This window comes from Synchiropus splendidus, chromosome 12 (genome assembly GCF_027744825.2).
Source record: "Synchiropus splendidus isolate RoL2022-P1 chromosome 12, RoL_Sspl_1.0, whole genome shotgun sequence".
NCBI lineage: Eukaryota > Metazoa > Chordata > Actinopteri > Syngnathiformes > Callionymidae > Synchiropus > Synchiropus splendidus.
Window position 1 is genome coordinate 7,525,985 of NC_071345.1, and position 17,479 is coordinate 7,543,463.

General features: G+C 44.4%; 1 protein-coding gene across 2 annotated transcripts in view; it reads right to left on the reverse strand.

Annotated features, from left to right (window-relative positions):
- Positions 1-17,479, reverse strand: part of usta (uronyl 2-sulfotransferase a) — a 50,845-nt gene that overhangs the window by 4,584 nt on the left and 28,782 nt on the right. For both annotated transcript variants that reach the window (XM_053881143.1, XM_053881142.1), the window contains 4 exons: positions 15,294-15,337; positions 8,374-8,529; positions 1,618-1,697; positions 831-984 (listed from right to left, as the gene is read on the reverse strand). In XM_053881143.1, the coding sequence (XP_053737118.1) occupies positions 831-984; positions 1,618-1,697; positions 8,374-8,529; positions 15,294-15,337 (434 nt within the window). The remainder of the gene's footprint in view (positions 1-830; positions 985-1,617; positions 1,698-8,373; positions 8,530-15,293; positions 15,338-17,479) is intronic.

The following is a 17,479-nucleotide window of genomic DNA, read 5'->3' on the forward strand; positions in this document are numbered from 1 at the left end:
CCAGTCTACAGTGGACAAGAGCTCTGTTTTGAAGATACAGTCTGTCTTTCTTTAGTGAATACAACTAAATCGCACTCTTTTGCGATTTTGGCCTCCACCATTTCCAGGGCTCCAGATTGCGACCAAATTCGGGGAAAGTGCAAGGAAATTTCAACCCTACCGTCACATGTCCGATATGACCGGACAGTTACTCACATTTAACGCAACAAAACAACAATGTGGCGGCTTACGCAGACCTGTCAATCACGTCGTGTGACCCCCCCCCAGGCTTTTAGATAGGGGGGCGTCTGCAAAACATGAAAAAATGGACGCCAGATAGCCATATACCAGCGTAATCTGGCGGCCAAGCTACGGTCGAGAATCGGGCGTACATTTTTTCATGTTTTGTAGACGCCCAGATGCCCTCCGAGCTAAAAGCCTGCCGCCCCCTGTCTGAAAATGGCTGATACCAACGCGTAACAACTGGCGAACTCCACCAGCTAAATGGTCACAGCCCAACAATACACTGCATGTAAACAACATTCAGAGAACGAATCTGCGAAATGCAACTTCAGGGAACCATGAAAATAGAATGGAAATGAAAAGCAGCTTTTAAAGAAGAGTTTTGGGAGAATCAACGCTAACAAATCATGGGTTTATCTGAAGCCCTTCAAGTCTCTGGAGCAGATGCAACACTTGAGCCAAAAACCCACAACACTAATTAATCAGGAGGAATTTGTCTGAACACCACATGACTCCGAGACTGTGAGACTCCACAGTGGAAGCATGAAGGAATTTTAAAAAGGTCACAATCACAGTCGTGTCCCCCGGCTGAGAGTTGTCAAACCTACCAGGTATCTCTCGTCGTCCTTCATCCCCGGCGTGCGGATCAGGTGGTTCTGTTCACCCCTCCAGTCGCCGAAGCGGCGGAAGAAGTAGTTGGACAGGAAGCGGTTGATGGGGTCCCGGATGATGTTGATGTAAACGGGCTGCTCGATCCTGAACCTGAGCAGAGGACGGGAGGAAAAATGAGCGTCAGAGCGGAGGAGAAACAAAAGAACTGGAGCTTAAAATGCCATTTTTCACGCTCATTTCCTGGGACGTGCTGTTGCGGCAGTCAATAACAGCAGGTTTGCACCATGATCAAAGTCTAACAGACGAACAGTTGGCGACTGTTGTAAACATCCCACCGCATTGTGGTTTAAAGTCTATTATACTGACTACAGGCTGGTCAGTGGCGGCATTAACGTAGCTTGTTTTGTGGTTAGCAGTGGCTACTGTTGTCCACGCGAGCTGCGCTAACTTGCTGCTCAATGAATGTTGGTTGTGATCGTGCAGCTGAAACACAACTGTGGAGCTAGAAATATATTTTTTGTCCATAAAATATTGCAAAAATAACCCCAAAGCCAAAGGAGCTGGCATCAGATTGAAGAGAATTGAAAGTCTAAATGCATTTAAACAAATTGTCACCAACACTTTACACTCAGAAGTACAACTACTTTCCAGAGAATCGAACAGTAATAGACGCACATACAGTGAAAAGGAAAATGTGGAATGCACCAGCCGGGATTGATCCAAACTCAGTTTAGCTCAGGATAGAAAACTGTGTGAAAAGAGAGAGAATATTTCTTACTGTACCTGGTGAAGTTGAGGAAGTGCACGTGCCGCGTGTAGAGGAAGGGCTGAGGAATGTTACTGATGTTCTTCATCAGGTCCACCTTCCAAACACACAAGTTCAGTTTAGATCCAACCAGGACGAGTCATTAAACCTAATGAAAAGCATGTGTTGGAGAAGATGCAGGACATAAACACTAACAAACAGATGACGACTGTCGGAACAAATAAAGAGCAAGGACTTAATATGACTTGCACGATGACCTCACCGCGGCCTCTGCCTGCAGATTGTAGCATTGGTCACGGTCAGTTCATGTACACATTCCGAACACTTTCAGGAATACGAGAGCAGGAACAAGTTCATGCAGCTTGCTAGCTAAACAATGTGATTGACATATTTGAGTGGACGTTTCCCTTAAACAACAGTCATAGTGAGTTTATTTCCCTCCTTCACTTCGGTGCCTGGACCCCGTGAAGGCCCTTGAGTCATGAGGTAACTTTCCTTCTGCCTTCTCTAGTCATCCCAATCCCACTCCTGACACCATTTGTCACAGTGAGAGCCCTGACTGGAACTCAAACCTGGGGCTACACAGGGGAAAAAAAAAGTACACTGACAGCAATAAAGAAGAGCAAGTTGCTGTTGTGGGAGTCAGACTAGAAACTATGGACTAGAGACTCTGACACCACACCATGTGTATTTATAAAAACACAGCAACATCCATGCAAAAATCACAGGCCTTGACATGGAATTGAACTTGAGTCACCGGAGTGAAAATCCACGCCAGTGATGCTAGCTTGGCAGTTTCCTGTGCGTCGAAACTGGGGTGATCTCCTGGCAACCCTGAAAGACTTGCACGATCAACTAGAAAAGCACTACTGCAGAAGCCGTACAAGTGAATGATGAAACCTTCAATGACCTGACTTTAGACTTCCAAGCACCTCAAGTATGGTAAATGAAAAAGTGCTAGCTGCCGCCAACAGCACTAACCTCTGAGAGGCCCGACTGACATGTGAGTGGTACATTTCATCCGTATGATACCATGAAACTGCACAGGTTCACGTTCAGTTGTGAATAAATATGCTATAAGTGTGAAATTCTCTGAAGCTAAAGTCAGTCGGGTCATGCAGGGTGAGCTCAGCGTGTTGAAAACAAGCATCCGAAATCCAGTAGCTACACCAAAAGCAGCACCCAGTTTCCCGAACAAAAAAAAGTTGAAAGATATTATTTTGTTACACTGGCGCGGCATCAGATAGCTGCTGTGATAATTTCACGGCAGAGTGACCTCAGACGGTTTGTTTACGTCCAGATATTTCTGATAGCAACTTCTGCTGGCTCAGGCAGACACGCAGCCTCTCTGCGATTAGCATGTCTCGGAGATAAAGGTGAGCGCGGAAGGAACAATGACATCAGTTTTGGAACATCCTGCGGCTAATTAGCCTGATGCACCGTCCGGAGGCGAGTGTTCTCCTGAGTAAACGGGGTTATTACAGAGATAAAAACATTCCAGCGAATCCGAATTATGCGGCGCCCACCGATGTCTGCTCATAAAGATGGGACTGTCTGGCGCCAAACATCACCTGATGAGCTTCACCTTGGCTGAGGGGACAATGACAGATATGTGCCTGATGTTGAGGGACATCGAAATCTCAATTCCCTGTCGCTCTTTCAAGACTAGGGATGGGCCGTATGGACAGAAAAACTTGTCATGATAAATATATTTTCATTCTATTCCATGTGTTGGACACTACAGTTTGGAGTTTGTCTCCAACATCATTATTTGTTTATGTTTAAATATAATAGTCAACTAAGTGTAGAGATGAGAAATTCAATGTGTCAGGTCTCTGGTAGAACCCACTGGTGTCTGACAGACTGCTCTGCCAGCTTTATTTAGGGGTTAAATTGAGCCGTCTGTCTGCTGTGTCTCATGTCTCTGAACAGTTGACTTGAACTATGGACCAGTCTGGACACATTTCCTAGATGCTATTGAAGAAACACTAGAAATAATGTGAATAAATAATAATTTAGTCATATTCTGTTCTCCAAATCATTATACACAATGTCAGACCTTTGTCTTGTGTGATGAAAAACCTTTTCACAATTCTATCTGTTTGTTTTCCATTGCCTTATTGAAGATTTCACTAATACTTTGACCGTTTTAGAATTTGTTGATGGTCCCTAACAGATGCCGGGTCGTAGCATTAGCGCTGCCTGTGAGAGTGTGTCCGTGATCAGTGAACCCTAATGGGGACGCGGAAGAGGACGCCGCCGCCAACACTGGAGCAGAGCTCCGTCCAATATCCAACTATTTTCACCAGGGTGTTTTGCCGAGGCACCAGCACAGCAGGAGACCTGCATGTGTTGATGTGAACCACTGCATCAGAGAACCTATGAGGACCACTCCATCTACTGAAATAAACATGGATCCAGAGACTAAGCTATCACCCATCCCTATTCAAGACTTCCAATTGCTCACTGAACGGAGTCAGATTAGCGTTGCTGCCCTCCTTGTATATATCTTGTATTGTATGCATGAGGTTGGTTGCTGTACCGCCTGTTTAGTCACTAACCTCATACCAAGACGAAAAACTGTGCTCTGTAGTGAGCCTTCTATCAGGGAACCATGACTGTAAATACCTTTCACAGATGACGACTGCAGACTGCCGTGTCAGCAGGACCACTTCAGCCAAAAACAAAGACCAGTGATCAGCTGTTTGAATGTCCCCCCGCCCCTTCATTAACCGCTGGCGTCCATGACGTCGCCGCCAGAGTATTTGAACAGCAACTGTAATGCGGATACTTGTTTGTGTGCACCAGGCTCCAGTGAGATTTCACACCTCCCTTCTTGTTTCTAACTCAGTACATTTCCACTGGCTTTGCCTCCAAACTGTGAATCTCCACTGGACACATCCAAAGCGGGTTCTTTTTTTTAAATGCTCATTTTTCCTTTACTTTCATTTAGTTTAGAGCCACATTTCCAGGAATAGACAGCCGCGGTTCAACCGATTAGCCTGAGGCTGACCCTTGACCTCGACACCCCGCTCTCTCCCAGGGTTAAAGTGAGCACATTTGGCACATTTGTGCGTCTTTGCTGACCCACCCCTCCGGCCTGTCTGTCCAGACCACCTCTCATTTAGCGGGCCAGGCTGCAGAAGTGAAAGTGGACAGTCTGAGATTCCTAGCATACCTGCACCGCCCTCCCCTCTTTCCTGAGCCCCTGTGGCTTCCTCGCAAGACTCATCAAGGGAGGAGGAAGAGTCAATACCGCAGAAAGCTGCTGCTGCACACACGCCAGATCAATTCACCTCATAGAGGCTCAAAAGAGCCGGAAATATTTAGCAATAAAAACGGAGGCAACAGAAGCTGGTGAGGATGTGGACTGTGACTCACATATGCTCCTAATCATTATAGAATGCTGGAATCGAACGTGGAGTCAAAGCAAGTCGCTGGACATAAGGCACAACCCAAATAAAACAATCTACAGACTCTATCTTACCCTCTTCAACATTGGCCCTGTCATGTATTCATTAACAGCAGCAACGTAATGCGGCATGATCTCAATGTCCACCTTTGCAGATGACACCAACGTATACACAAAGGTCACTGTACGAAACCAAAGACATGGCCAATTTCCCAAAGTCTGGAAAATTCCTAATAAAATCAGGATGCAAATATTAATTCAATATTCTCATTTTGAAACCAAATTTTGTAAAAAAAAATCATAATTACAATAATGTCCATCCTGTATTATATATTTTTCAATACATTCATAATTTCTTTCCCTTCTTTTTTTATGTGAGTTACAAATACACAGAATATATCACTATTTTTTTCACAGTCATATCTTCATTTGATCACATTCTCTACCAATAAAACAATCTGAAAAAATGAGAGATTATAAAATAAAAAAAGTTCTTTGTTTACATTTGTGAATATGAACCACTCAGTAGGGAGACAAACAAAAAGTTGTAATTAATAATATCATTTATTATAGTAATTTAAGATAAGGAATATCTCGATTATTCTCTACTTATCATTAAACTGGTCACACTGTGAAGTAGATTTTGAAAATATTCCATTAACAATTTCAATGTATTCTTCTGTCCGGAATGATAGATATCATTTCTGACATAATTTTATTGATTCATGCCTCTACCGTCTCCAGCACGCAAGTTCCCACACAATTTGATATGATTTATTCACTCCACCTGGCTAGGACCAGTCAAGCTTAAGTGTACCAACCCGGGACACTTGCTAGATAGGGGAACTGTTTCTAAGAAGTAATGCAAAGATAAGGAGATTCTAAATGAAATTGACCCCTTTGAATAAGTTGAATCTGTAAATCTTCCAAATAAATAGCAGAGTAAAAATCTCAAACATAAAAAAAGACATTTTTGTAATGAGAAAACATTGAAATAAATTCATTAAATGGAATGTATCTTGGTGGTGAAGACGCTTGATGAAAACTGACAGCAGAACATTAGCAGGAATCATCTCTCAGGTGGGCTTTTTTTTGTTTTGGACACGTGTCTCACATGACGTGAATGTTAAAAGTGAAGCGGAAATGACACTAGTGCCAGTCTCAGTTGGTTGCAGTGAGTGAATCACTCTCAAAGTGATTTTTAAAAGCCAATAACATGACGCCTGCTAATAATTGTTGGGAGTCATGACTGCGACGATGTGCTTCACAAGATACTGCTCTTGAAATTCAACACAACACAACGGTCACACAATGGTTCATTTAGTTCCTTCTAGCGTTTCCTAAAAGCCAGCATCAGCAAAGGAACAGACCGGTGACCAGATAGTTCTGTGCCAACCTAAAAACAACAACCGCCGGTTTAACCCTACATCTGCCACGAAGTGCAACCTCTCCCCAATAACAGAGTCCAAAATGTTTCCGCTCTCCTCCTCCGCGCTCGCGGCCGTTGTAGGGGCTAAAAACAGTCAACACAATAATGTTGACTCAGCACTAACTTTCACGGGGTGAATCGGAACACATTTTCCGGCGGCGGCCATAAACGACCCAAAAGCAAACGGCGGGTACCTGACATGACGCTGCTGTGGAAAAAGTATTTACAGTCGCTGCTTGTACTGGGGCCAAACACTTGTGAGTGTTTGCGTGTCTGTGGTGGAGTGATGCATTTCTGTAGAGCAGGGGTTTGTTTCTCGGTGGGAGGAACTTAAACACCACAGGAGCGGAGCGGACGCGCCGTCGTCTTGTCCCCGCGGGCCTTTAAAGGACGTCTGTTTCAACGCTTTTATATGCAAAACCTCTCCCTCCCACGGAGCCCTGACCTCCTGATCAGAGAGGGACAAACAGCTCACTGTGATTCGGAGTTCCACAAGCACAAGGCACCGTGAATATTTGGCAAGCCAGGCGCGGGGCACCGACCCTGGGCAAAGCCATTAGTTGAAGGCTGGTGAAGCCAGCTGGAACAGCGGCGCTGCCTGATCCACAACTGATGAGAGCAGCAACTCTAAAATTAGCCAGTTTGGATCTGCATAAGTCAACACTCCCTCGTGTGCACAAGTCAATGGACGGACAAAAGCCGAATCAAACGTCCCTCACACAACACACACACACAGTCAGGAATGCGGGGATCATTGACAGGGATGTGTAAAGCCCCGTGTCACGGCTCAAACGTCGCTCCACAGCAGTGTGTGTGTGCGTCCAGGCTTCTGGATGAAGGAGCTAACAAGTGGCTGGATATTGACCCAAAACTTACATCCAATTGATTCGCACATTTAGCATCTGCCAGATTCCCTCCAGGGATTTTCAGTTGCTAATTGCAAAATCCAGCTGTCAATAATGAGCGATGGCAAAGAATGGGAAGCAGCCAGAAACAAAAGAGACCTTCGCGGCCGAAGACTGCTCTGTGCCGTCGGATCTGCAGCACCAAAATACACTTTCAACTTGGGAAACTTTCACAAAAACTAGACAAGAACACCACATCATTTTTAAGAAAACTCGATGACAAAATATGACTCAGACTTTCTTATTGAACTGGGCCACGACACAGTGCAGGAACATGAACCTTGTTTTCCCCCGATTGTCAATGACACAGATGCTGCTTGTGGACATAAACACTGTATAAACATTTGTTATTGCATTACACAGAAGCATCAAATTGACAGTAAACGCTCCAGAAAACCTTTTTTGAACTCCGTCGAGACGATCCACGGCACTGACTCATGTGCGACTGGCTACGTGAAAGGCTATATTTAGCCCAGCAATTGCTCTTGTGTTATCTGCTACATATCTGCTGTACAGTATACCAGTCTGAAAGATCATAGGAACCGGCCATAAGAATGTATACAGGTGTCTCAAATACCATTTATTAGTATGCAATGTTCTGTATCATTAGCAGCAGGTTTAGCGCTAGCGCCTCTGAATAATTTTAGCTAGCCAACGTAGCGCGGTCAACCAGCACGCCACAAAGTCATGTACGAAACACACAGAAAGTGTTGCTAAAACTCCAGGAGTTGAAGAGCTTTGGAGGCCGATGCATCAAGACAAAGTTAGTTTAGTTAGACGCTCCAAAAACAACAAGAGCCCTTTACGCTGGGCTTCCTCCAGCCTCACTATTGCAGGACAAATCATCTTGTTTCCACTCAGACTGTTTGTTTGAGCTGCTTTGATTCTAGATGTTTACATGGAACTTTTGGATGAAATTCAGCTGTATTTCCACATTCAACAGATTTTATACATATGCAGCTAGTTGGCTTTTAGTTACTGACTTAAATGTGTCTTGTTTTGATCAGATCAGTGAGTAGGTGTTCACCTGTTCATGTTTAGTGAGCCGTGTTTTATTGTGGATGTCGGAGGACACCAGGTTGAACTGATGTTTCTCAGCCAGCAGCCTCAGCAAGATGACCACCGTCCTGCTGCCACACTTCCCCACTCGGTTGTAGACCACCTGGCTGGGAAAGGGAAGCACCTGTGGACAACAGACAAACAACAGCAGGCGTTACAGCAAACTGCTTTTAACACTCATTCAGAAACTGAGAATGCGCATCACATCCTGTTTCCGTTCTGAGTGATTCACTAATGTGACACAAGCGAACCTGTCACCAGAACAATGTCATGGCTCTGCGGTTAAGTGAATTACTCAACAGAGGAAGCACGGTCGGATTCATGATGAATATGAAACAGTTTTAAGAAAAATCCCTCAGCAGTTCAAGTCAATGCAGACTGAAACCATTCAAGGACAGGATGGTAAAGAAACATCTGCAAGCCTGCTGCTCCAGAAGATAGAGATCGAGCCCTCCAGAAGCGTCGCTGAAAGGCTGAACCCCATTTTCAAATGAAGCCCTTCTGTAAATCAGACATGGAAAAACGCAGCAGTGATAAATTCCTGTCAGCATTCCCAGTCTGGAATGGTAATTGAGCGTTCCCAGGGGGGTTCCTGGATATCTGACAGGGTTTTTGAGGTAGCCAGCCGGACTGGACTGACTTGAATGGAGAGCACACCGGTGTGTTCCGCACTCAGCGAACATTTCAAAAGGGACCCATCGATGCGCCACAGTTCAAGACATTTAAATGATCCTTATTTCCTTGGAGAGTTGTCTCGCCAGTTTGCCAAGGAGAAATCATTGCAAAGGACCTTATGTAGGAATTTCCGAGTCGGAAACTGATTGTCGAACAGAAATGTCTCTTATAAAAGTCAAATATCATCTGATGTTTGGACAAAAAAGTGTTTCTCAGCTGTTGACAGTCGGATTTGTTATCTGTTGTGTCAGTGTTAGGATTCATGTGAATGAAATTGATACCCAGACAGACGACCACAGAACAGCTTTGTGCATTGAAGCTGGTTCGATGTCCAATTCTCATCAAGCTCAACCTTAAAACAAGTTCACTGATGGACAAAACTGACTCACCGCATACTAATATTTAGAATAACCACAAGTGCCGCACCGTTATACTACAGCTCTGTAAGAAAAAAAAAAAAAGGGTGGTCCATTAATAAGTTGTAAATTTTGTGCTGCAGTCAGTGAGACCAGTCCAGTCACTTGGTTGGAAAATACTGGAACTAAATCGAAGAAAGATGGTGGCGGCTTTCCAGTGAAGTGGTTTAGAATGAGTTCCCACCACTTGATGTCACCTTTCTCTTGTGGTTCTTCCAGTTTAAAAGCGAAACTGCTCTGTCTCACCTGAGGGTGAGCTTAGTGTACAGCTCTCTGAAGAGAGAAACGGAAGAGGCACAAAAAGGGGGAAGCAGAAAGAGTTGGAGAAATTCTCATGTTTAATGGCGAGTCATTTCAGTGGGTGTAAACCGGTTTGAGTCAACGGGAAAACCACGACAAAGACATGTGTTTGAAAGAGGGAGTGCTGGGAATCAGAGGTTTGGTGGCTCATATTGGTGCTTAAGCAAGACTGACATGTATCAGCATGTGTCTTACTGGACATCATCACTCAGACAATAGAAAAGATGAGTCATCTAAGAACTGAAAGTAAGTGTCTAGGTTTGTTCCAGCAAAGACAGAATCAGGGAAGCATTGCTTCACTGTGAGAGGAATTCACACTCCCACCAAGGAGCTCTAAAAATAAAGCCTCTCAAAGCTGTTTTTTGAAATCTCAGATCTAAAGCTAATCTCTCACTGTGTGTCCATGTTTACATACTTTAAATATTGATGAACCAGCAACGTATCCGGGACTCATCAGGTCACACATCTGGACAGAACCACACACTGACTGCCATGATTCTCCCTCACAGTGACGCGTACACACCAGTGAGTTCGGTAGTTCATCGCTCTCCACTTCCAAGTGAGCGTCACATCCCACGCAGAACGGCATGTTCCTCCGCGTGACCCTTCCATTCATCTCTTCTCTGGGAGAAGCTGCTTTAAGGGTTGCAGCTGTTAGCAGGAGATGGATCTCCTGTCATTACACGATCATTAACATTGTCTTCCATGCATGTCTTCGGTTACTGAACTACTTCGTCTCAGAGCATTCCTTATACCATAAGGATGACTGGCATGGTGACACCAAGGAGCTACAGAAACACCTTGTCATTCCTCCAACCCTGACAGTAGTTCTACTATGATCTGCTACTACAGCTCAAATTCCCAAATACACAACTGATCTTCTGCAACAGCTCCACTGCAAGCATAGCTAGACCACTTCTATACCTCCTAATATTTTGGGTACAACTAAGTACAACTCGGCTTATCAGAAAATATATACATTAATTCAGAAAATATATACATAAATTCATCCTCAAACAGAAAAGCTACTTTTCCAACTGTTACTACACCAACAACAAACCAAAGTACTACAACAATACACAAATGTCACTCAAATCCTCATCGCTTTTTACCACAATAATACTTAGTACTACTACCTTTTTCTAACACACACTACTCCTCCCCACCCCCTCCTCTTCCCCCTACTACTACTATGACTACAACATATAAATACATGACAGGTAAATGCCATTAAACAACTAGATGTGGTATGGTTTCTGCCTCTATTAGAATCCATTAAGTTACCGCTACAAACGTGTACTTTTTTCCTGCTATTTCCTCCCCCAGTAATACTCCTAAACCCTTGACAAATATCAAAAGCAAGCACAGCTACCAGCACTGCTGCCAACACTACTGCCTTCAGAAATTGTATTAACTAATCCAATGGAATTCATTCCAGAGCTTGGCTCAGGAGGAATGGCGTGCTGTAAAGTGATACTTAAAAATACATAGCGTTTTCGAGCGGCAGAGGGGAAATTCTTGTCGTGCCTCTTTGGCATGAAAAGTCAAAACTCTATTTCGGGGGCCACATGGTTTTTCCACACGCTCTCATTTACATTGAGCTTTAAACTTCACTCGTGAGCTACATTTACCGCAACATCTGCTCCAAAACGCTGCTGTGGAAATGGACCATTCATCTCCATCGGGCTAGATAACAACGTCGGCGCGATGAGGGATGCTGTTGATGCAGCTCGGTGACATGTCATGAGCCTCATCTATCTGGAGACCTAGCACAACCGTGGGACCAGCAGCCACTGCTCCATCATGCCTACCATTCTATCAAAGCTCACCGTGTCAGACGGTAACAGAGGGACGAACCATTTCAGGAAAAAATATATTGCAATTTTGATTTAAATTTGATTCAATTTAATGTTGAATAAATGATCAAAATCATATAAGACTATATTGGTTACACTTTAATGTGTCTTTATGTTATTGTCAGGGGCTTTTGAGTCTTAATAACTAGGTTTTAACTAGCGAAGTTAAATCCTCGACTTGTTATGTTTCATAAACATTATCATAAGTTACTGTACATGATTATGGACATTTACAGCACCGTCTATAAACCACTTTAACACCATATGACGTATGATAATATGCTAATAAAGCATGTTCTGTTGGACCACATATCAGTGCCAGCTCCCACACCGCTTTGTTTTTACACTCCGCGTAGCCTCAAAGCTGTAGGAGGCTTTAAACCCTTCTTTGGTGACTGTGTGAGTGGACACCATGACCTTGGCAGTGTGGTATGTTATGGCTGTTGTCATTTCCCTTTGTTTTTTGGCTGTTTTGTCCTGTTATGCCAGCGAAATATGCTGCAATAGTCTGTCGTCCAGTAGACGCCTGAGTTGCGGTGTTGCTAGCTTCTTCACCCTGCACTCCTCATGCGAATGGATGCGGTGAGTTTCGACTGCCATCGGATGTAGCGACTTTAGCGCCAGAGGTTTCCACACAGTACCTGCTTCTACTGGACGTCTGCAGCCTCATATCCAAAATAATCCCAAATCAACGACGTGCTGTGTGAGCGAGTCACCACAGCGGCGCGTCATGACATGGATGCTTAAACGACTCGCGCCACGCTCGTACTCGCGCACTGCATAGTGGTTGCGTAGTCGCCATTTTCATCTAGAGGTGTTTATATTCTGCAGAACATTGAATCATGATTTATACAAAATACTGGCCAGAGAGGGAGTTATGCATCCGCTTACATTTACGATTGCATCTCGAGATAAAAATGATCACAAGATAAAAATTATCTCTCGATAACTGTCATCTCGAGATAAAAAATAAAGTCATGCATGTCACATCCAAAAAAATAAACACACGCATGTCACTTCCTGGGTTCCGTACTGTGCCGCAATGAAACGGTCACATGATGCCGTCGTCGTTTTGAGAAATGGTTCAGCCCTAAGATAACCTGACCATGAAGAAAGGCAACCTTGACCACAGCACAGTTCAGCCCTGCCAAGCTGTCCAGGAGGCCACTGCCCTCACCATACGCATCTGGGAAATATGCCACCATCAATAAACTTAATGGAATACAGCAATAACGTTTGGGTTTTTTTTTAATTAAACATATAAAAATAACATCCAATGATGGCACTTTTTTAGGGGCACAGGTTTTAGATCCTGATGTAGCCAAAATAGGTAACAAGTCCTTGCCTCCAGAGGAGATGATTCTATCTTTGGTCTTGTTCTGTTAATGAGAAAATACTGACGTGACAAGATGAGCCAGGAATGAGTCCACGCTGGTCTGACAAATTACAAAAAAAAAAAAAAAGCAGCATTTTCTGATCAAATATCACATAAAACATGACCTATGTTAAGAGAGCCACAGCTGGGTTATTTGGAGTTTTCTCTGTATTCCAGAGTTTCCTGCAGCGCTCTTTACCCAGTGACACGGATGAGGTCAGAAACCCGTTCAGCAGTCGAACCTTTTCAAACCTGAAAAAGAGCTTGAGGTAAATGTATAGTCTTGTTGCTGGGTTCACATCGAAGCCAATTGCAGTTGGCCGCACCCTGCTCACAAAGACGGAGCTGCTCAGCATCATTGACCTGATATTCAAGAGTACATAATACTCTTTATAACACTTACAAATAAAGCACCTTCAAATCTGGATAATGGCCAACTTTGAGGTCGAGGGCTCAAGTTATTACCATTTTATTATAGCCATAACTGCCCAGCCCTAGTTCATCTGGCAGTGCCCGAGAGGTCAACATTTCAAACTGGCAAGAGCCTTTTTACAAAAAGCTAAAGCTAAAATCTCGTGCCTTCACCAGACGCTCAAATAACTAACTTCCATTTTGAGGAAATCACTTTTTTTCTTATCAGAGCCTTCTTTCCTTCTAATTAATTTTCTTGCATATTTCCCTATCAAGAGATTCACCACCCTCTGTGTTCCTACGATAATAAGGTTGCCTTGGGAAACAAGCAGCTCCTCTCAAGACTGTCGGCCCATTTTTTTGATTTACGGCATTCAATTTCCATTTGACTCCAGCGAGCCACACGACTCTAAACACCTGGCAGCAAAGCCACGACAGTGAATGTCAGACACAGACGAGCATAAATTAAACAGACATTGGAAGTTAGTTGGACGTCGAAGACAGAGACTTGAAGAAAGAAAAGAGCTATCAGGCCGATTCCAGCCAACTCGCTGCAATGTTCCAGCAGTGGATGTTCATTTGAGACGAATAAGAAACTTGTTATCAGAGCGAAACAAGAACCGTGGGCGACATGGCTCCCACTCAAAAATGCTAACTCTGTCTCAATGTATTGGACACACTGCATGTTGGGGAATAAAAAGTATATATATATATATATATATATAGAGTGGAACCTCGGTTCTTGACCACAATCCATTCCAGACGGCCGTTCGAGAAGCGATTTGTTCGAAATCTGAATCGATTTTTCCCATTACAATGAATGGAAAAAGAAGTAATGCGTTCCAAGCCTTAAAATAGTCTTTTGTAGGAGTGAATGTAGAGTGTCTGCTGCAGGTGGCTGTTCCTCTATGTGTGTGGCCGCTGCATGTGGGAGGGGTTGCCGAGTGAGTGACGTCTCTCCAGAAGTGAAGAGGTGCCCGGTGCGTGTCCAGCTCTGAATGTGCGCTTCTGTGCAGTTTGGCTGTGACAAAGTCATAAACCAAGTAACTTAGCTCTGTCCCAGACTGGCCTCATCCCTGTCCCAGCTCCAGCCCACAACAGGACATCAAACCCTGGAGTGGAGGTGTGGAGAGCGAGCACCTCCCCTGTGACACTCTACCACGGTCCAGTGTGGAGACAGGAAAGGTTTTACACCTCAATATGAAGAAAAAACAGTCAGTAAATGTAGCTAACGGGACACGTCTGCATACAGAGGCTGCGTTATACACAATAACAAAGCACGTCGTGGGTCAGCTGATTGGTCTGCGTGCGTTATGTTTTATATATATATATATATATATATATATATACTTCTTTTTCAGCCCTATTTTTTTTAAATGGTGATTCAATGTGTTGTGAATAATTTCAAAAACATATCAATGACAAGGGGAACTCTGAAGGAGACACATTTATGGCACGTCACGACGCCTCTTCAACTCTGCGGCCTGGTTTATGTTACAAAAAGGTGATATAATATTGCAAGCTAACAAAAGGGGTGAATGTTAGGGCAAGTTGTTCACAAGTGAAATAATGAACAAGGGTCAAAGAGAAGCTGGCAGAGAAGAAAGAGGGAGCAGAGAGGAGAGATAGTCCGCTGGATGAATACAAGGCCTGTGTGTCAGCAGCACTGTGAGAGTTCAGAGCTTTACTGTAGCACCAGTCGGTATTTAGAATGTGGACACACAACCGACTCTCACAAGCCCCAGCCCCGCTGGCGGGAAATCACAGGGCATCACATCAGAGAGAGAGAGACGGGTGCAAAGAAGAAAAGACTTGAAAGAGAAGACTGTGGAACGTGGAATGACATGAGACTTACTTTCGGGGCAGGAGGTCCGTGGTCATCCAGATAGGTTGATTCACCTGCAGAGACAAGAAAACAAATGATTGCTGAACAGTCCAACACGAAACCTCACGTGAGAAGTCTTCATATCAGACTTTTACTCAGGGGGGCGTCTGGGCGTCTGCAAAACACGAAAAAATTGACGCCATTGGCCACCAGGCGGCCAAGCTACGGTCGAGAATCTGGCGTCCATTTTTTCATGTTTTGCAGACGCCCAGATGCCCTCCAAGCGAAAAGCCTGCTTCACATTGACTATACAGTTTTCAGATTCATTGAATTGTTTAACTGAAGAGCAGTGGTTGGGAGGAGAAATCCTCTCCATGATCCCAGTTTCTCCACACAGAACCTTACTCATCACTTTCATCTCACTGAGCCAGAAGGTGCCGCATTCTCCTTTTGGATGGGAGAACCTGAGAACGCCAGTATGGGCTGGGGTCAGGTGGTCATGTGACAAAATGTCTTGCCTTTAAGTGGGTTCAAATCCATTGCACTCTTGCTGTGCCACTTTGCACTTCTGCTTCAGAGCTGGGTTCAATTATCAGTACTCGCTCCAGTCAGCAGGGGGCGGTACACACAGAAATGTTGTTCCAGAGTGACTAAATCTACCACAAAGAACATGCGATCTGAGCAGTCATCCTTGACTAGCGGCTCTGTTGTTCAGTGAAAAACACTCTGCGTCAAACATTGACGGTGTCTTTGTTTTTGTTCCTCACAAATATCAATAAGACAACTCATTCATTTGCTGTGGACTGTCTCCGCCAGTGACGGCATTTCCTGCACCTGGAGCTGAGCTGCCCCGGGCAAAAGTTCACACCTCCTGGTGCGCACTTTCTGGAGAAACCAAGGACGACATCAGTGGACTCAGTGGCGTGATAGCCCTCTATCTGGTCTTTGTTGTTGACCTACCTGAGGTAAGAACAGGGTGAAATGGTCACCTTCCCAACGTGTGAGGCTGTTCTCATGGGATTCCCACCAAGAGAATAGCAATAACAAAATGGATTGTTCCCAAGGAACTGAAGGAGCTTAAGTTTCTTCAGCATCACTTTGTTCAAATGCTAGACGTAAGCCATTGAAAAGAGGTCCAGGACTTTAAATGGAAGGGAAACGCAGCTAAAGTGCATGATCCTTCACCTGACTGGTTCACTAGAACTTCACAGATCATTTTGGGCAATTCACAAGGAGATCACTCTCATAAATCTTTACTATAATGGTTTAATTTTACTGACAAATCTGAGCTTAAAGATATGTGAGAAGCGTGTCCCTAAGGAGAGAAACAAAGTACACTGAAGAACTTCATATGACTCGGGCACGAACTGAACGTGCATGAGGTCAAACTACGAGAACAATGGTGAATTTAACCAGGAGCATCTCACTATCGAGAGGATGAGGTTTCTCAATTTGGCACGCTGTCCCACAACCCTGAGAAGAAGGTGGAGGGTTGGGTTTCTTCAGTTTACCAATTTTATGTTTCATGTATCATTTCATCCACAACAAAGCACTTGTGGAATCGGACTGGAAGCAAGCGAGGCGTCACCCTTCATCGTCCCAGGGAGAGAGCGAGTGGAAGCTGCTCCCATATCTCAGACTAATTCCTGACTTCCGACCGGCCTTTTCTTTCATCCCTCACTTGAAGCACTCAGGTGCTACATGGCGGCGAGAGAGACAAATTAGACGTATAAAGCTCTGCAGGAAGGAAACAATACTTCACAGAGCTTTCCCTCGTTGAGTCTTTGAAACAGGATCCGCCAGACAGCTGGGAATATCATAAAGTGAACGCACAGCACACACACAGACACACACACATCTGTTTATAACACACTGCGGACTCCTTCAAGTGAATGGCAGGACACAGAGAGGACTGTTTACACCTTTGGTAGTGGTGTGTAAGTCATTAGATACAGGCAGTTTTGAAGGCATCACAGAGACAAACCCTGTGTGACCACAGCCTGAACTTAAAACACACACACGCCACTGTCACTGAGCAGAGTGTGTTTTGGCTCTTCAGGATGTTCACTTCTTCCCTCTTTATTTTACTTTAGGGTGACTAGAATGGAGGACTGGAGAGTCTGCTTTGTCAGACGGCGACACCTCAACTCAGTCATCAATCACACAAGCGTTTGGAGGAGTTGGAATTAGGCCTTTAAAAACTGACAGCCACATGG